This window comes from Crinia signifera, chromosome 6, assembly GCF_055691185.1.
Source record: "Crinia signifera chromosome 6, ASM5569118v1, whole genome shotgun sequence".
NCBI classification, from domain to species: Eukaryota; Metazoa; Chordata; class Amphibia; order Anura; family Myobatrachidae; genus Crinia; species Crinia signifera.
The window spans coordinates 12,201,597-12,223,469 of NC_139222.1; the positions used below are offsets into that span (position 1 = coordinate 12,201,597).

Genomic DNA, 21,873 nt, shown 5'->3' on the forward strand with positions numbered 1-21,873 from the left:
GACAGAGGTACAGTATACATGTTGGCACAGAGTAATTCCATAGTGGTGTATGACAGGTGTCAGAGCTGTATGATGATAGCACAGTGATCTATACACTTATATAATATATATATTAAACATACTACCTTCCTGCAGACACCACTGGCCAGATAACTCTATATAATAAAGAATAATGTAAACTTCCTTATTACACCCCCATCTAGCAGCCCACACCGGAAGTGATCGCTGTGGGAAGCAGAGGATTCTGGGTGTTGCAGTCATTTACTTTCAGCAGCCTCTCCTACAACGTACCCTGTCACAATATCACGTGACGGAAACTAGCCAATTGCAGATGACATTAAGTTGTGTCTAGTCACAAGAGGAAGAACGTCTGCTTTGGAGACTCCAGCCCTGTCTGTGTGGCGGCAGCCATGTTTCCATAGACCAGCAGCAGCCACTGAGGCTGCGTCCGTAGAACCCGTAGAACCCGAAAGTTCTGTGGAACGCATAAGCAGGAAGTCAGATGGCACGCAAAAACCCGGAAGCCTGCTGAAACGCATACCCCCCCCATCAGTCAATTGGAACGCAAAACCAGGAAGTCCTATGAAACACAGACTCCGGTAAACGGGTGGAACGCAGAGCCCGGATGTCTGGCATCTGGATGCGGAAGTTATATGTCACCGGCAACCCGGAATAAAACATGAATCGTGATTTGTTATGTGAGGGACGAAGAGGCGCCGATACCGGTTGGTGTTCGGGATTTTATTTATTTATATTATACAGAGAGGATGCTAAGGATGTGTCTGTACCTTAATCATTCACCTCCACACACATTTCATGCCCAGGAGATGATTATACTCTATTCATTCACCCCCATAAACAGCCCATGCCCAGCAGGTGATTATACCCCATTCATTCACCCCCTTACACATTGCATGCCCAGGAGATGATGATTATACTCTATTCATTCACCCACCCCCTTAACAGCCCATGCCGAGCAGGTGATGATACCCCATTCATTCACCCCCTTACACATTGCATGCCCTGTAGGTGATTATACCCCATTCATTCACCACATTGCATGCCTATCAGGTAATTATACCACGTTCATTCACCCCCTTACACATTGCATGCCCATCAGGTAATTATACCCCATTCATTCACCCCTTAACACATTGCATGCCCAGCAGGTGATTATACCCCATTCATTCACCCCCTTACACAGTGCATGCCCAGCAGGTAATTATAACCCATTCATTCACCCCTAACACATTGCATTTCCAGCAGGTGATTATACCCAATTCATTCACCCCCTTACACAGTGCATGCCCAGCAGGTGATTATACCCCATTCATCACCCCCTTACACATTGCATGTCCAGCAGGTGATTATACCCCATTCATTCACCCCCTTACATAGTGCATGCCCAGCAGGTAATTATACCCCATTCATTCACCCCTAACACATTGCATTTCCAGCAGGTGATTATACCCAATTCATTCACCCCCTTACACAGTGCATGCCCAGCAGGTGATTATACCCCATTCATCACCCCCTTACACATTGCATGCCCATCAGGTGATTATACCCCATTCATTCATCCCCTTACACATTGCATGCCCATCAGGTAATTATACCCCATTCATTCACCCCCTTACACATTGCATGCCCATCAGGTAATTATACCCCATTCATCACCCCCTTACACATTGCATGCCCAGCAGGTAATTATACCCCATTCATCACCCCCTTACACATTGCATGTCCAGCAGGTGATTATACCCCATTCATTCACCCCCTTATACAGTGCATGCCCAGCAGGTAATTATACCTCATTCATTCACCCCCTTACACATTGCATGCCCATCAGGTAATTATACCCCATTCATTCACCCCCTTACACATTGCATGCCCATCAGGTATACCCCATTCATTCATCCCCTTACACATTGCATGCCCAGCAGGTGATTATACCCCATTCATTCACCCCCTTACACATTGCATGCCCATCAGGTGATTATACCCCATTCATTCACCCCCTTACACATTGCATGCCCAGCAGGTGATTATACCCCATTCATTCACCCCCTTACATAGTGCATGCACAGCAGGTGATTATACCCCATTCATTCACCCACTATACGTATTACATTCCTAGTAGATGATTCTACCACGTTCATTCACCCCCTTACACATTGCATGCCTATCAGGTAATTCTACCACGTTCATTCACCCTCTTACACATTGCATGCCCATCAGGTAATTATACCCCATTCATTCACCCCTAACACATTGCATGCCCAGCAGGTGATTATACCCCATTCATTCACCCCCTTACACATTGCATGCCCATCAGATAATTATAACCCATTCATTCACCCCCTTACACATTGCATGCCCATCAGGTAATTATACCCCATTCATTCACCCCTAACACATTGCATGCCCAGCAGGTAATTATACCCCATTCATTCACCCCTAACACATTGCATTTCCAGCAGGTGATTATACCCCATTCATTCACCCCCTTACACAGTGCATGCCCAGCAGGTGATTATACCCCATTCATCACCCCCTTACATATTTCATGCCCAGCAGGTGATTATACCCCATTCATTCACCCCCTTACATAGTGCATGCCCAGCAGGTGATTATACCACATTAATTCACCCCCATACACATTGCATGCCCAGCAGGTAATTATACCCCATTCATCACCCCCTTACACAATGCATGCCCAGCAGGTAATTATACCCCATTCATCACCCCCTTACGCATTGCATGCCCAGCAGGTAATTATACCCCATTCATTCACCCCCTTACACAGTGCATGTGTGGCAGTCCACTCCAGAGGTGTCCCTGTGCCCTCAAAGAAGGTCAATTGCAGCTAATGCTGCTCAGAGAAAGAACTGCATTTTTATAGAAACAGCAGGGCTGTGAGGGGTTAACAGACAGCTAGTGTCCCAGCTCCCCTGCACTTGTGACAGGAAGCTGAGAGGTCAGAGGTGATCCCAGAGAGTGAGAAGAGAGTGAGAAGACGTGCTGGGAGCATGGTGAGAGTCAGGCAGAGAGAGGAGAAAGCCCAGCAGCGTGTGTGCAGTGAATGGAGAAGCTGTTCCCCTGTCCTGCACTGAAGAGGAGATCAGGTGCTGCTGATAGGTGCCAGGCAGAGTGAGACCCAGAGAGGAGTGAGAGACCCAGAGAGGAGTGAGAGACCCTGAAGAGTCATGACCAGCAGGAGCTGGCATCTGCAGCTGAGAGTTAAGGTACAGGAGCTCCCCTACCCCCAGGCTGGCCTGCACCCCAAATTGGCCCACTTTACCCAGCTATTGAAGTGGCTCTCCACTGCATAGGGGACAACTGTTATTGGGGTGCTGATCACCCTGCGACATTACCAGCCCAGAGACACCTGCAACGCCCCTCTGGCTGCATGCCAGATTTGCCACCACTGCCAAGCCTATATCTACAGCCTGTGTTGTATGTCTAGCAGGGAGTTGCCCTAGGTAACGGGGACTCGCCTGTACCCCGTTATAGGGGACCATTAATATTTTCTGGCCTTTATATAGTAGTGTGCACACTAAGGTAGGGCCTACCCTTGTACTTGTGAGGATCTTCCTTCGTGGGACCGTTTCTTCATTGACTGTTTTCCTCGCACCAGGGACTATAGTTCAGTATAGTGTTGTATGTGCAGTATAGTGTTATATGTGCAGTATTGTGTTATATGTGCAGTATAGTATTCTAGTGATGTCATATTATTGTCTTTAATATTGCTCTCTTTGATGTCATTGTCTTTGTGTTTTTTTATCTTTCTTATTGATGTTTGCATATGTGTAGGAGTATATCACAGCGACTAGTGCAGTTGTTTTCCTTTAATAAATATTTGTCGCTGCTAACCGAAGTAACGTTGTCTTTTGTGGGTCCCTTGGGTTGTGCCGTTCCCTGCCACAGGTTCTCCAGCAGAAGCCGCAAAGAATCCAGAAGCCGCCGCCGTCACCAGCTCCAGATTAAGGTACGCCATCTTGCACCACACCGAACAGGGGCACTGTCACACATGCCCAGCAGGTGATTATACCCCATTCATTCACCCCCTTATACAGTGCATGCCCAGCAGGTAATTATACCTCATTCATTCACCCCCTTACACATTGCATGCCCATCAGGTAATTATACCCCATTCATTCACCCCCTTACACATTGCATGCCCATCAGGTAATTATACCCCATTCATTCACCCCCTTACACATTGCATGCCCATCAGGTATACCCCATTCATTCATCCCCTTACACATTGCATGCCCAGCAGGTGATTATACCCCATTCATTCACCCCCTTACACATTGCATGCCCATCAGGTGATTATACCCCATTCATTCACCCCCTTACACATTGCATGCCCAGCAGGTGATTATACCCCATTCATTCACCCCCTTAAACATTGCATGCCCAGCAGGTAATTATACCCCATTCATTCACACCCTTACACAGTGCATGCACAGCAGGTGATTATACCCCATTCATTCACCCACTATACGTATTACATTCCTAGTAGATGATTCTACCACGTTCATTCACCCCCTTACACATTGCATGCCTATCAGGTAATTCTACCACGTTCATTCACCCTCTTACACATTGCATGCCCATCAGGTAATTATACCCCATTCATTCACCCCTAACACATTGCATGCCCAGCAGGTGATTATACCCCATTCATTCACCCCCTTACACATTGCATGCCCATCAGATAATTATAACCCATTCATTCACCCCCTTACACATTGCATGCCCATCAGGTAATTATACCCCATTCATTCACCCCTAACACATTGCATGCCCAGCAGGTAATTATACCCCATTCATTCACCCCTAACACATTGCATTTCCAGCAGGTGATTATACCCCATTCATTCACCCCCTTACACAGTGCATGCCCAGCAGGTGATTATACCCCATTCATCACCCCCTTACATATTTCATGCCCAGCAGGTGATTATACCCCATTCATTCACCCCCTTACATAGTGCATGCCCAGCAGGTGATTATACCACATTAATTCACCCCCATACACATTGCATGCCCAGCAGGTGATTATACCCCATTCATCACCCCCTTACACAATGCATGCCCAGCAGGTAATTATACCCCATTCATCACCCCCTTACGCATTGCATGCCCAGCAGGTAATTATACCCCATTCATTCACCCCCTTACACAGTGCATGCCCAGCAGGTTATTATACCCCATTCATTCACCCCCTTACACTTTGCATGCCCATCAGGTAATTATACCCCATTCATTCACCCCCTTACACATTGCATGCCCATCAGGTAGTTATACCCCATTCATTCACCCCCTTACACATTGCATGCCCAGCAGGTGATTATACCCCATTCATTCACCCCCTTACACATTGCATGCCCAGCAGGTGATTATACCACATTCATTCACCCCCTTACACATTGCATGCCCATCAGGTGATTATACCCCATTCATTCACCCCTAACACATTGCATGCCCAGCAGGTGATTATACCCCATTCATTCACATCCTTACACAGTCCATGCGCAGCAGGTGATTATACCCCATTCATTCAACCACTATACATATTACATTCCTAGTAGATGATTCTACCACGTTCATTCACCCCCTTACACATTGCATGCCCATCAGGTAATTCTACCACGTTCATTCACCCCCTTACACATTGCATGCCCATCAGGTAATTATACCCCATTCATTCACCCCCTAACACATTGCATGCCCAGCAGGTAATTATACCCCATTCATTCACCCCCTTACTTATTGCATGCCCAGCAGGTAATTATACCCCATTCATTCACATCCTTACACAGTGCATGCACAGCAGGTGATTATATCCCATTCATTCACCCACTATACATATTACATTCCTAGTAGATGATTCTACCACATTAATTTACCCCCTTACACATTGCATGCCCATGCCTCATTCATTCCCCCCATACATATTGCATGTCCAGGAGGTGATAACACCCCATTCATTCACCCCCATACACAGTGCATGCCCAGCAGGTAATAATGCTCCATTCATTCACCCCCATACACACCCTTTAGTGTTCATTCTAGCACCCAACAACTTTCAAAATGTGTGCAGTTTCTCTTCCCTGTCCGGGGTGTCACTCTGTGGTTTGTTTGCTTCTAGCACAGTCTGGTCTGTATATCAATGCTGAAATACAGACCACACTGTGCTAGAACCAACAAAGTAGAAAGCAACACCCCAGTCAGAGAAGAAATGCAAAACATTTTTGAGATAAGACCAATGCATGTATGAAGGACAAGACTAGATGGGCCAAGTGGCACTTATCTGCTCTCAAATTCTGTTTCAAATTGTAAGAGACCGTTTGTATAATAGGTCTCACTCTCTTTCTCTTCCTTGATACTGATTAGATTCTCATTATTTAGGTTTATTATATTGTTGTGAAGCAATCTGGGCAGAGTGTTGGTAGGATTGGGCAGGACCCAGTGCCCCATCCCAGTGCCTCCACCTCACTCACACTGATACATAAGAGGCACAATGACCAGAAGATCCTGGAACTCACCAACAAGATCATTCAGCTGCTGACCGGAGAGGTGACTGCTGGGAATGGGATGTTTTACAGTAACACCGGGGGTGTGACCGGAGAGGTGACTGCTGGGAATGGGACATTATACAGTAACACCGGGGGATGTGACCGGAGAGGTGACTGCTGGGAATGGGACGTTATACAGTAACACCGGGGATGTGACCGGAGAGGTGACTGCTGGGAATGGGACGTTATACAGTAACGCCAGGGGATGTGACTGCTGGGAATGGGACGTTATACAGTAACACCAGGAAATGTGACCGGAGAGGTGACTGCTGGGAATGGGACGTTACACAGTAACACCGGGGATTTGACCGGAGAGGTGACTGCTGGGAATGGGACGTTATACAGTAACACTGTGGGATGTGATGGGAGAGGTGACTGCTCGGAGTCGGACGTTATACAGTATCACCGGGGGATGTGACTGGAGAGGTGACTGCTGGGAATGGGACGTTCCCCCAGTAACACCGGGGGATGTGACCAGAGAGGTGACCGGAGAGGTGACTGCTGGGAATGGGACATTATACAGTTACAATGGGGGATGTGACAGGAGAGGTGACTGCTGGGAATGGGACATTATACAGTAATACCGGGGGATGTGACGGAGAGGTGACTGCTGGGAATGGGACATTATACAGTGACACCGGGGGATGTGACCAGAGAGGTGACTGCTGGGAATGGGGCATTATACAGTAACACCGGGGATGTGACCGGAGAGGTGACTGCTGGGAATGGGGCATTATACAGTAACACCGGGGGATGTGACTGGAGAGGTGACTGCTAGGAATGGGACATTATACAGTAACACCGGGGATGTGACCAGAGAGGTGACTGCTGGTAATGGGACATTATACCGTAACACCGGGGAATGTGACCGGAGAGGTGACTGCTGGGAATGGGACATTATACAGTAACACCGGGGATGTGACCGGAGAGGTGACTGCTGGGAATGGGACGTTATACAGTAACATCGGGGGATGTGACCGGAGAGGTGACTGCTGGGAATGGGACGTTATACAGTAACATCGGGGGATGTGACCTGAGAGGTGACTGCTGGGAATGGGACGTTATACAGTAACATCGGGGGATGTGACCTGAGAGGTGACTGCTGGGAATGGGACATTATACAGTAACACCGGGGATGTGACCAGAGAGGTGACTGCTGGTAATGGGACATTATACCGTAACACCGGGGAATGTGACCGGAGAGGTGACTGCTGGGAATGGGACATTATACAGTAACACCGGGGATGTGACCGGAGAGGTGACTGCTGGGAATGGGACGTTATACAGTAACATCGGGGGATGTGACCGGAGAGGTGACTGCTGGGAATGGGACGTTATACAGTAACATCGGGGGATGTGACCTGAGAGGTGACTGCTGGGAATGGGACGTTATACAGTAACACCGGGGGATGTGACCTGAGAGGTGACTGCTGGGAATGGGACGTTATACAGTAACATCGGGGGATGTGACCGGAGAGGTGACTGCTGGGAATGGGACGTTATACAGTAACGCCGGGGGATGTGACCGTAGAGGTGACTGCTGGGAATGGGACGTTATACAGTAACACCAGGGAATGTGACCGGAGAGGTGACTGCTGGGAATGGGGCATTATACAGTAACACCGGGGATGTGACCGGAGAGGTGACTGCTGGGAATGGGGCATTATACAGTAACACCGGGGGATGTGACTGGAGAGCTGACTGCTGGGAATGGGACATTATACAGTAACACCGGGGATGTGACCAGAGAGGTGACTGCTGGTAATGGGACATTATACAGTAACACCGGGGAATGTGACCGGAGAGGTGACTGCTGGGAATGGGACGTTATACAGTAACACCGGGGGATATGTCCAGAGAGGTGACTGCTGGGAATGGGACGTTATACAGTAACACCGGAGATGTGACCGGAGAGGTGACTGCTGGGAATGGAACGTTATACAGTAACACCGGGGGATGTGACAGGAGAGGTGACTGCTGGGAATGGGACGTTATACAGTAACACCGGGGATGTGACCGGAGAGGTGACTGCTGGGAATGGGACGTTATACAGTAACACCGGGGATGTGACCGGAGAGGTGACTGCTGGGAATGGGGCATTATACAGTAACACCGGGGGATGTGACAGGAGAGGTGACTGCTGGGAATGGGGCATTATACAGTAATACCGGGGGATGTGACAGGAGAGGTGACTGCTGGGAATGGGACGTTATACAGTAATACCGGGGGATGTGACCGGAGAGGTGACTGCTGGGAATGGGACGTTATACAGTAACACCGGGGGATATGTCCAGAGAGGTGACTGCTGGGAATGGGACGTTATACAGTAACACCGGAGATGTGACCGGAGAGGTGACTGCTGGGAATGGAACGTTATACAGTAACACCGGGGGATGTGACAGGAGAGGTGACTGCTGGGAATGGGACGTTATACAGTAACACCGGGGATGTGACCGGAGAGGTGACTGCTGGGAATGGGACGTTATACAGTAACACCGGGGATGTGACCGGAGAGGTGACTGCTGGGAATGGGGCATTATACAGTAACACCGGGGGATGTGACAGGAGAGGTGACTGCTGGGAATGGGGCATTATACAGTAATACCGGGGGATGTGACAGGAGAGGTGACTGCTGGGAATGGGACGTTATACAGTAATACCGGGGGATGTGACCGGAGAGGTGACTGCTGGGAATGGGACGTTATACAGTAACACCGGAAGATGTGACCGGAGAGGTGACTGCTGGGAATGGGACGTTATACAGTAACACCGGGGAATGTGACAGGAGAGGTGACTGCTGGGAATGGGACGTTATACAGTAACACCGGGGGATGTGACAGGAGAGGTGACTGCTGGGAATGGGACGTTATACAGTAACACCGGGGGATGTGACCGGAGAGGTGACTGCTGGGAATGGGACGTTATACATTAACACCGGGGGATGTGACCGGAGAGGTGACTGCTGGGAATGGGACGTTATACAGTAACACCGGGGGATGTGACCGGAGAGGTGACTGCTGGGAATGGGACGTTATACATTAACACCGGGGGATGTGACCGGAGAGGTGACTGCTGGGAATGGAAGTTATACAGTAACACCGGGGGATGTGACCGGAGAGGTGACTGCTGGGAATGGGACATTATACAGTAACACCGGGGGATGTGACCGGAGAGGTGACTGCTGGGAATGGGGCATTATACAGTAACACCGGGGGATGTGACCGGAGTGGTGACTGCTGGGAATGGGGCATTATACAGTAACACCAGGGGATGTGACCGAAGAGGTGACTGCTGGGAATGGGGCATTATACAGTAACACCGGGGATGTGACCGGAGAGGTGACTGCTGGGAATGGGACATTATACAGTAACACCTGGGATGTGACCGGAGAGGTGACTGCTGGGAATGGGACGTTATACAGTAACACCGGGGGATGTGACAGGAGAGGTGACTGCTGGGAATGGGACGTTATACAGTAACACCGGGGGATGTGACCGGAGAGGTGACTGCTGGGAATGGGACGTTATACAGTAACACCGGGGGATGTGACCGGAGAGGTGACTGCTGGGAATGGGGCGTTATACAGTAACATCGGGGGATGTGACCGGAGAGGTGACCGCTGGGAATGGGGCATTATACAGTAACACCGGGGGATGTGACCGGAGAGGTGACTGCTGGGAATGGGATGTTATACAGTAACACCGGGGGATGTGACCGGAGAGGTGACTGCTGGGAATGGGACGTTATACAGTAACACCGGGGGATGTGACCGGAGAGGTGACTGCTGGGAATGGGACGTTATACAGTAACACCGGGGGATGTGACAGGAGAGGTGACTGCTGGGAATGGGATGTTATACAGTAACACCGGGGATGTGACCGGAGAGGTGACTGCTGGGAATGGGGCATTATACAGTAACATCGGGGGATGTGACCGGAGAGGTGACCGCTGGGAATGGGGCATTATACAGTAACACCGGGGGATGTGACCGGAGAGGTGACTGCTGGGAATGGGACAATGTACAGTAACACCGGGGAATGTGACCGGAGAGGTGACTGCTGGGAATGGGACGTTATACAGTAACACCGGGGGATGTGACCGGAGAGGTGACTGCTGGGAATGGGACATTATACAGTAACACCGGGGGATGTGACCGGAGAGGTGACTGCTGGGAATGGGACGTTATACAGTAACACCGGGGGATGTGACCGGAGAGGTGACCGCTGGGAATGGGGCATTATACAGTAACACCGGGGGATGTGACCGGAGAGGTGACTGCTGGGAATGGGACGTTATACAGTAACACCGGGGGATGTGACCGGAGAGGTGACTGCTGGGAATGGGACGTTATACAGTAACACCGGGGGATGTGACAGGAGAGGTGACTGCTGGGAATGGGATGTTATACAGTAACACCGGGGATGTGACCGGAGAGGTGACTGCTGGGAATGGGGCATTATACAGTAACACCCTGCTCGTGTGCCCGCACCACACATGCTGGAGATATGCAGGACCTTCTGAGCGACTGCGTGACATTATCCGAAGGGGTCGTTCTGAATCGTGGGCAGGTTTAGAACAGCGGGGGCATTTTTTTGTGATTTGCTAAAATTGCACAGAAAATGCCTAAATGTCACCCTGTGTGTAGGGCCCATTAATCCTCCTTTTCTTGGACAACTTATCAGCTCTTCGGGATTTCAGTATCCCAGTACCAGCCACTTATCCTTCATACACCGTTCCTATCTCATCCCATCCCCACTGTGCAGTCCACACATATCCACTCTCTTCTTTTCTTCTTTATTTATAGAATGCAGCCACCAATGAAGCTGTTATATATATATATATATATATATATATATATATATATATATATGCTGGAGGGGTGCTGGCACTCGATTCCTGTGATGTTAATCTGCCCGGTGCCCTCAGAGGGGACCTACCGCAATGGGACCCGGGATATAAATGGGAGAGGGTCGCGGCACTCGGGACTGACGAAGAAACGGACGACTGGAGCCAAAAAATGGTTGACGTTTCAGCCTTTTAATTCGTAAGCTGTTTTGAAAAAAGCCTTGAATTAAAAGGCTGAAACGTCAACCATTTTTTGGCTCCAGTCGTCCGTTTCTTCGTCAGTCCCGAGTGCCGCGACCCTCTCCCATTTATATATATATATATATATATATTTGTATATGTACTGTACTGTGAGAAGATCAAGGTCTTCTCCTGGGGAAAATGGGCACCTCCAAACATAGCAGCGAGGAAAAAAAACACACCCTCACTCAGCCTGATTGCTGAAGAAGCGAAATGGGCCTAATGAATGGGGCCTGCCGTCTCTTTCCATCCATAGCCCCAGGGACCCTAAACAGGCTTTTTCTAATGCTCAAACATCTATCCATCCTGTTTAGTAGTCACATAAATTTTCCTGGTTACTGGCCCAGACACACAACAGAGACGTCCACAAAGGTACACCACATTGGACGTTTGCAATCATGATATATTTTCTATCTACAGATTGATCCCCTGGAGGAATGGAAGACCACAGCTTCACTGGGGATAAACCGGAAGAAAAATTCTCAACCGGGTGTGACATATACCGTAACGTTTGTGATGAAAACCCGACGCGGGAACTCATTCCGGATCCACCCGCCGAGATTAAGGAAGAATCAGCAGAGAACGTCACGGACAGCGAAACGTACGTCGATTACTCTCTATTTCACATTAAGGAGGAATCGGTCTCTAGTATGGACGGAGACCTCACAGAAACGGACGTTGATACGCGCACAGATGACGCCGCATACCCATCTTCTCCGATTAAGGGCGAATTGGCCTCGAGTGACGGAGACCTCACAGACACGGATACTTACACCGCCACAGAAGATGAACATTATTCGACTATTCTCATTAATATAAAGGGGGAATCGGTATTACCGGAAGAAGACAGTTTCGTAGACCCGGACGTTTGTGCACCAACAGAACACAAAGATACTTACGCAGAGGGAGGAGACTCCTCGGATCCGTTCACATCTATTCATATTAAGGAGGAATCGGTCTCCAGTGTAGATGATGACCTCGCAGACGGTGACGGTTCTGCCTCGGCCGATGACACACAAACTCTGCATTCTTCTGCCCGCATCACCGAGGGGCCCGCGTTATGCCAAAGCACAGGGAAGCCGTTCACCTGTAACGAGTGCGGAAAACATTTCTCTCTGGAGTCCAGACTTGTTTCCCACCAGAAAAGTCACACGGTAGAAAAGCCGTTCCCGTGCTCCGAGTGCGGACAGTGTTTCAGCAGCAAGCCCATCCTGGCCGCTCATCAGCGGATCCACACCGGCGAGAAGCCTTTCGCCTGCTCAGAGTGCGCCGAGCGCTTCTCCTGCCGGTCCAACTTGAACGTGCACCGGATGAAACACACCGGAGACAAACCGTTCACCTGCCCGGAATGCGGGAAGGGTTTTGCTGTCAAAGCGGAGTTCGGCAGGCATTTAAACACGCACACGGGGGAGAAACCGTTTTTCTGCGCCGAATGCGGGAACTTTTTCGCCTCCATGGCCAATCTGATCAAGCACCAGCGGATTCACACGGGTGAGAAGCCGTACTGCTGCGGGGACTGCGGGAAATGTTATACGCTGAAAGTGACGCTGGACCGGCACAAGCAGACCCACACGGGCGAGAAACCGTACCTGTGCACCAAGTGCGGGAAAGGCTTCTCCCGGAAAACCATCCTGGCCGACCACCAGCGGATACACACGGGGGAGAAGCCATTCTGCTGCGACGAGTGCGGCAAAAGTTTCTTCGGCAGGTCGGGCCTCGCCCACCATCAAAAAAAGCACACAGGGATCAGACCCTTCCCCTGCCCCGAGTGTGGGAAATGTTTTATGAACAAGTCTGACGTAACCATACATCAAAAGTGCCACTCGAACGAGAAGCCGTACTCGTGCCCCCAATGTGGGAAGTGCTACGCCAGCAAGTCCTACGTAGGGGAACACATGAAGACCCACAGAGGGGAGAAACCGTTTTCTTGCTCAGAGTGTGGGAAATGTTTTACCAGGAAAGCGTATCTGTACAACCACCAGAAGACTCACAACGGGGAGAAATCTCACTGTTGCGGCGTCTGCGGGAAGTGCTTCCTCCATAAGTCCGACCTGGCGATACACCAGCACCGGCACACAGGAGAGAAGCCCTACGAGTGTTTCGTCTGCGGGAAACGTTTTGCTGTCAAATCGGGACTCATTCTTCATCAGAAAGTTCACAACAAGATAGAAGCTATAGTGGTGTCCTGAATATATATATATATATATATATATATATATATATATATATATATATATATATATATATATATAATATATATATAAAATGTAAACTAGAAACTGGAAGAATGCCCCAATAATGTATTCTATGGAGTTTTGTAATAAATATGAACGTTTATATATGAAAACATGACCTGTCGGGAAAATGTGAGTGTGAATTTGAGAAGAACTGACGGGTTTATGGCACAAATTCCCATTCAACTTGTTCCTTCCGCAGTCATGTGACCACTAAGATAAAATGGCAGCTATATAAATTAGCCACAAGCATGATTATGCAAAGGGGACACTTATATGGGGAATATCCTGGTTAACTAAAGGCCCCAATACACTATGCAATTTTGGCCCGATTCCACGTGATTTCGGCACTTGGGCCTATAAATTGTGTGAAATCGGCCCAAAATCGCATGTGTGTGACATTTGATCCGATCCAATGCGCGGTCCTGTGCGCATCGGACCGGATCAGGAGGTCGGACGTGCAACACGTACGATGACGTCTGACCACCTGTGGCAGACGGGCAGCAGCGGCTCTCAAATGAGTGGCAGGCGGGTGCAGCGGGGGGTGCCGGTGATCATCAGTGCAGCGGCGGCTATTAGAACTTTCAAACAATGTGTCAAATAACTGTCCAGCTTCTGATTGGCTGAGATAGAGCACTCTCAGCCAATCAGCGGCCATCGGACAGTCATTTGACACATTGCAATTTATCACATGTAAAAAAATGGCACATCAAGCGCCAAATTGTATGTGAGCCTCCCCGGGAGCTGCCGGGCGGCTCGCAGGAGAATTGGGTCTAATTGGGCCTAATGTACATTATGGGGGCCTTAAGTCTAAATTTGGATTTCTACACACAATTTTTTTTATATACATATTTTAGGTTGTGCCTTTAAGTTGCCAATGTTCCTTGTGTCTGTATTTTTTTTCCTTCTATTGAACGTGTAAGAGAATGGAACTATTTCTGGAACATTTCAGATACTTGGCGATGTGTAATGCTCCGGTAATTCATAAATACATTTAGAAACACGTGTGTCAAACATGCATGTGCGTATTTCTAATCCTAGTACTTACCAGCCATCACAATGATAGGTATTGAATTATAGAAATAAAATTTGTTCTATCACTTAGAGCAGTTCCTTTCCAAATAGTGCTGCAGCCAATCAGCTCCTAACTGCCATTTACAGTTGGGAGCTGATTGGCTGGAGCACTGTTTATCCTGCACATCTCGTTAGAGTGATGAGCGTCGCTGGTCGATGAGGTAAGTGAGGAAGTATATAACCACTAGGTGATTCATCGCGCCCTACGGGCGCTCTTCACACCGTCGTAAGGGGCTGCGCCCTCTTAATTTGTGAACATTTGTATATGAGAAAGATGGTTAGAATTGTATGTAAGATGCCTGTATTGCAACTTGAGTTATACGTGAAATGTGTTACATAGAGAGCATATGATGTGGAAGGGGGTGTGTATTGTTTTGTTTAATTAAAAAGCGGTTACAGAGTAAGATGTACATTGATAGTGTGGATGGTACAGTGACATTTGTGGGTGTGGCTCCCCACTGGCGGAGGTCACGACACAGGAAAACAGGAGGCTGGGTAGTGATAGGGGTGTGTGGGCATAAGGGGGACTAAAGAGGAGGGTGGGAGATACTGTGCAGCTTCTGCCAGTGGGTGAGGGTCCAGCGTGGCAGTACAGGATGGTGGCCCTGAGTCAGTGTCTCCTCCTACTGGGTGGGAGTTAGGGTACATGAGAGCAGGAGGCTGGGATATGAGGCATGATAGGGGCATGTGGGCAAAACAGCGTCAGCGACTCCCCAGTGATGGAAGTTACGGTTCAGGAGAGCAGGAAGCTGGGTAGTGATAGGGGTGTGTGAGTATACGGGGGACTAAAGAGGGGCTTAGGGGTGCCGTGAACCACGGGAGGGGGTCGCTGGGGTGCCGCAATTCGCCACAAGAAAAAATCAACACAGAATGGTCAACACATTAAATGTTGACATAAGTGTGGCACTTCATTGGTGACCATGTCGACACATGAGAATGAATATGAAAACATTCTTAAAATGAAAAATAAATCTTCAAAAACTCATGTCAACCTTTTTCATCGTCGACCATAGCCGTGTCAGTGTTTTGCATGTGCCATTTGATCCTGGGGTTGCTGTGAATCGCGGCGGCTGGGGGGGGTGGGGGGTGTGCCATGAATTGGGGCAGGGGGGGTCGCGGGGGTGGGTGCTGCGAATTGTGGGAGGGGTGGGCGCGGGGGTTGCAGCGAATCGCAGGAGGGGGGTCGCGGGGCCAGGGGGTTTGCCGCAAATCGTGGGAGGGGGGCGGCGGGGGGCGCTCACCTGGTGTGTCTGGTGAGTAGCTGTGTCTTTGCTGGGTAACATGGGGAGGCAGATGGTGTCTGGCACTGTGCATACCTCCCAACATGACCCGTGCCAGGAGGGACACAATGCTCTGCCGCTGGACTTTCTTCCTAATGTATGATTACCTCCATCTGTGTTGAACAGGTTAATTGATAGGAAAGGTGCTTCAACACAGGTGATGGCAATCATATATTAAAAGGAAAGTGCAGGAGCAGAGCAATGTGTCCCTCCTATGACTGTGGGCTCACTGGGCTGGTTCTCTGTCATGTGATTCAGAGGCTCCACCCAGCGTTAGAGGGTCCGACACACTTTGAGTGACAGATGTAGCCATATATATAAGAGATTACTTTGTTATATATTTATTCCGACTTGGAGAATACAACCTTACCTAAAGGACAACAACAAGGGATAGTAGCGGTATGCGATGGAATTTTCATCTTCCCGTATAAAACACGAGGGAGGAGGATCCTGCCCGTAGGAGCTTACAGACTAAAGGAGCCCATACACGCTTCGTTTTGCAGCTCTGTTATGTACTTTTAAAGTACACATTGTATCGGATCACATGCCTTGTGCATGCACTGCGATCCGATACGATGTGTGCAGCACATACTTTTTGTACCGTACTATGTGATGCGCGGGAGCATAGTACAGAGCCGGACCACAACGGAGCGTGTATGGGCTCCTTAAGGTAGAGTTTTCCAAATGTGGTCCTCAAAGCATCCCAATGCTCCAGGTTTTAAGTATACTATCTCAGTAAATTCGATGTAACTATTTGTGCTGATATGAATATTTTTGAAACCTGAACTGTTGGGGTGCCTTGAGGACCGCGTTTGGGAACCTCTGCACTAAGGGGAACATTGGAGGGTTGGCTGGGAAGGATGCAAGATGGAGGAAGGATGGGCTTAATTTACAAACATACAAATTTGTTCTCAAAATAGGAAAAAAACATGTGCACTGCAGGTGGGGCAGATGTAACACGTGCAGAGAGAGAGTTAGATTTGGGTGGGGTGTGTTGAAACTGAAAATGTAAATTAAACTATACTTAATAAATTGCAGTGTAAAAATAAAGCAGCCAGTATTTACCCTGCACAGAAACAAAATAACTCCCCCAAATCTAACTCTCTCTGCACATGTTACATCTGCCCCACCTGCAGTGCACATGGTTTTGCCCATTTTGAGAACAAATTTGTTATGTGATCCGAACTGAATAAGGGCCTAAATGACTTCTTTGTGTGCTTAAAGTCATAACAGAAGGTGAAAGCAATTTTTGCAGGGACACTGATCCGTTTCGTACTTGCTGGATATGGAGATAGGGTGCTGTGAAGACAGAGATTGCAGGTAGGAGCAGGTAGGGACTGGGGTGGAGTGGACAGTTTGTGAGCTAAAAAACTGTCACAGCTCAAAGTGAAATTACATTGCATAAGCCGCCATTTTGACTAGTTTTCTATAATTGTCAACTGAGGACCAGCTATTGGACACTAGTCGCTGCAACCACCCGCCTCGTGCACCGGGATCTGGGACCCTCGCTATTGGATGTTGCCGAACCCCTTCTGTAGTTACTGAGGCTGGTTCCTACTGAATCTTACTTTTGAGACAGGGCTGTTTGCTTGGCGCACTGGGTCCGACACCAAACAGGTGGGGCAGGTAAGGGTGGAAGCTCTTCAATCTAATACATAGGGGTTTTGTATCTGTCATACACACACAGATCAGAGAGAAGGGGTTTGAGAGCCGCACTAGGTTCTTCCCGCCAAGTGTGAATTGGGTCAAAGAGGACCCCTTTCACCACTCCGGTGGGGTTTGGCCTGGGTTGCCTGTGACCAACTTTAAAGACGTAGTATCCCTTACGGGATAGAGGGTCTTAGTATGTTGGTGGTGCTCCCCTGAGTCCAATATGTAAATGCAATGTAGAGGAGAGGGGAAAGTGAACTCTTTTTGTGGGGCACTCTTGTCATCTGTGCTGCTTATCTACAGCCAATAGCAGTCCTGGTATTGAAACTACTTAGCTACCCAATCAGAACCAGACTTGACCGATGCAAATAGATGTTCTGCTCATGTTCTTCTCTTCTCTATGAAGAAAGACTTCGACTGCATGCAACTCGGCCCCCTTGTCCCGGTGAGTCACAAGTATAAGGGTCAATACACACTCGGAATGCTGTCGTTTCAGGAAGATGATTTGCCCTCTCCCACGGTGGCATCTTCTGTGCCCTACTGTAGGGTCAACCAGAAGATATTGTTAACTTTGCCGTGCTGCAGAATAAAATATTCCATCATGCAGAGGGGACTCCCATCTCGAGAGTACCACTTATTGTAGAGGTTCCAGTGGTGGGTAGATAACTGGAAAAACAAATGTTCCTCAGTCTAATGAGGCTGCCCCAGGATTTACGGACATCAGATATTAAATAGGGTGGGGGTGGTTTTGTCTGCGGATCATACTGATTGCTGGGCAATACATCCTAAGGCAGGCATGTCCAAACTGTCGCCCTCCAGATGTTGTGAAACTACACATCCCAGCATGGCTTGCCACAGTTTTAGCCTTCCCTAATAGCAAAACGTTGACAAGGCATGATGGGATTTCATCATGGCCACATAGCAAAACTAATGCAAAGCATCCTGGGATGTGTAGTTCCTCAACATCTGGAAGGCCGCAATTGCCCAGCCCTGTCCTAAGTGAACACATAGTTTAAAAGAGGACTAGCCTCCTTAAAACCGTTTCCTTTCGTTTAACCACCAAACATTTCCTATGTCAGAATCATTGTTTGTACTGTACGTAAGCCCCTCCCCCTCATAGCACACCAGCCTGATAAGGTACTAACCGAGAGTAAGTGCAGCTGAGAATGATCGGGACTTGTGAGCTTCTTAACGTGGACCATCAAAGCAAAGTCTATACCAGCTCCAAATAAGTACCTCATAATCCCCTGTAGAGGTCGATGGCAAGGCATGCTGGGCAGTGGCGTAACTATAGCACCGCGGTCGCGCGCGGGGGGGGGGGGGATGTGCTGTGCATATGGGGGCGCCGGGGGGGCTGCGGTGCTATAGTAATCCCCCTGCCCCCCATGCTTACCTGTCCGCGCGTCCTGGCTCCAATCAATGCTATGGAGACGGACCACGATAAAATGGCCGCCCCATAAAGCAGACTGTTCTCTGAAACTGTCTGCGGTATGGGGGCGGCCATTTTATCGTGGTCCGTCTGCATAGAATTTATTGAAGCCAGGAGGGGAGCCGGGACGCGTGGACAGGTAAGCATGCGGCGGTGGGGGAGGGGGGGGGGGGGCGCCCCAAACAAAGCTACGCCGCTGATGCTGGGATTTGTAGTTTCACAACAGCTGGAGGGCCACAGTTTGGACATGCATGGTGTAGATTCCCCCAAAGCAGGGATGGGTAACCTTTGGCCCTCCAACAGTTTGAGCATGGGCAAATACAAAAATTGAAGCAGGGCATGCTGGGATGTGTAGTTCAACAATAGCTGGCCAAAGGTTCCTCATCTATGCTCTACAGAGAAGACCTAAAAAATAATCTGAATTAATAAAGGGCAATGGTCAATAACCCTACAAAAAAAAACCCCACACCAACCAAGGAACCTTTTTGATCCTATCCTGATTTTTGGTCTTGGTCTCCCTATGCTGGCTTGCACACATTGGTATTACATTGTTTTCTGCGCTAGTACAAACTATGTCAGCATGAACCGGATATGCCGCGATGATGTGGCCTTCTCTCGAAGGCAGGTAATGGAGAAGCATTAGCAGTGGGAGCAGGAGACAGACCACTTCTTCCATCGTGGGCTGTAAGGTTGGCTTCTGGCCCTGTGCCACGCTCGGGAAGATCCTACTCCATTGTACCGCGTGTTACTCACCTAGGTTATCGTAGGCGGTGGAGCTACTGATGGTTGTGATGATAGAGCTTCTGATAGTTATGATGGAGCTACCGGTGGTTGTGATGGGGCTATTAATGGTTGTGATGTTGGAGCACCTGGCGGTGGCGATGATGGAGCACCTGGCGGTGGCAATGATGGAGCTCCTGGCGGTGGCAATGATGGAGCTCCTGGCGGTGGCAATGATGGAGCTCCTGGCGGTGGCAATGATGGAGCTCCTGGCGGTGGCGATGATGGAGCACCTGGCGGTGGCGATGATGGAGCACCTGGCGGTGGCGATGATGGAGCACCTGGCGGTGGCAATGACGAAGCTCCTGATGGTTTCATCCACACATTTATTGTAAGCACCGGAGAAAGGCCTGCATAAGACCAAAATATTGTTTGCACATCGTGTTATTGGGGGGGGATCAAGTTTTACTTTTCATTGTTTCCTGTCCTACCCACGGCAGGAGAGCCTCACAATGACTTCTCACTCCGTATTTATTGGTTTGCTTCCTATATCGGAGTGAATGCTAGGCATCTGTTTAGTAAATCTGGCATTTTGCAATAAAGGCAGGTGCTCCAATTGTAACGCTTCTTTCTTAGGAGTAAATTTAGTAAAGCCTCTGAAAAAAAAAAAAGTGATGTTGCCCCTAGCAACCAAACAGGTCCCTCCAGCTGTTGTTGAACTACACATCCCAGCATGCCCTGCAACAGTTTTAGCATGGCCAACTAGCAAAACTGTAGCAGGGCATGATGGGATGTGTAGTTCGACAACAGCTGTAATGGAGAAATGACAGAAACCACCTGATTGGCTGTTCGTTTTGTAACAAAACAGCCATCTACTTCCTTACACGTCTAGACGCGGGCAAGGACTCTTATGTACACTAATATATTCTCTCTATTCTTATGCTGGGTACACACCAGGACGACTAGGGCCCGATCCCATCAATCTAGATCCAATTCCGACCAATTGGATGTAGATTGTGTGGTGATTGGGCCCTTTTCTGTCCTGGTGTGGACCGATACCGATCCGATGCGCGGTCCCGCGGGTCGGTCGGTCGTTATTCAGATCCTACCTGCTGCAGGTAGGATCTGAAGAACGACCATACAGCCGGGTGCGGGTCGCCATCGGATCGGACCCGCTCACGGTGCACATTGTGAGCGGGTCGTGCCCCCCCGCATCATCGTGAGCGGGTCTGAAGAAACACTGACGACCCGCTCACAATGTGCATCGTGAGCGGGTCGTCCTGGTGTGTACCCCACATTAGGGTGCCTGGAGGAACCACTGTACTAACACAGGCCAGGAAATACAGATATCCGTGGTTGAGCACAGATGGTTTAAATCAAATTATCTGAGGTACTAATTCAGTGATCCGTGCTCGAGCAGGGTTATCCTGAAAACCTGGACTGCTAGAGTGCCGTGAGGGCAGAATTTGGGAACCTTTGACTTAGGAAATGGAGTACTGCGGAGAATGCATCCTCACTAAATGTCTACATAGGGGTCAGTGACCGGTGTATGGCTGAGGATTGGGGTAATTGGATAGATACAGAACACAAAGATTGGTTTTATCTTTAGGCATCTAAGTAGACCACGTTGTCCAAGAGCGGTCTGTCCATCTACACAGCGGTGATCCACTATACTGTAACCAATGTCGGACATCTATAATCTTCTTGTCTGGTCTGACAGGACAGACACGTAATGTCAATTACAGCTTATATATACATGTTTACACCATCACACACATGTAGCATGCTCAGAACATAAATTACACAAACCAGCA

The 21,873-nt window shown here is 49.1% G+C and overlaps 1 protein-coding gene across 4 annotated transcripts; it reads left to right on the top strand.

The window, feature by feature from the left end:
- Window positions 1-570: 570 nt before the first annotated feature.
- Window positions 571-15,767, top strand: LOC146009938 (uncharacterized). Of its 4 annotated transcripts, XM_083150605.1 has the most exons (4): window positions 580-725; window positions 3,928-3,988; window positions 6,421-6,588; window positions 12,093-15,767. In XM_083150605.1, the coding sequence occupies exon 4, from the start codon at window positions 12,110-12,112 to the stop codon at window positions 13,859-13,861; it is 1,752 nt and encodes a 583-aa protein (XP_083006731.1). In that variant the 5' UTR covers window positions 580-725; window positions 3,928-3,988; window positions 6,421-6,588; window positions 12,093-12,109; the 3' UTR covers window positions 13,862-15,767. The 4 variants fall into 4 exon arrangements, with proteins under 4 accessions (XP_083006730.1, XP_083006731.1, XP_083006732.1 ...); XM_083150604.1 differs by lacking the exon at window positions 3,928-3,988 and having other exon boundaries at window positions 571-725; XM_083150606.1 differs by lacking the exon at window positions 6,421-6,588.
- Window positions 15,768-21,873: the final 6,106 nt, after the last annotated feature.

Excerpts from the sequence above, each read along its gene's own strand:
- LOC146009938 (XM_083150604.1), top strand. The coding sequence starts at position 12,110 with ATGGAAGACCACAGCTTCACTGGGGATAAACCGGAAGAAAAATTCTCA.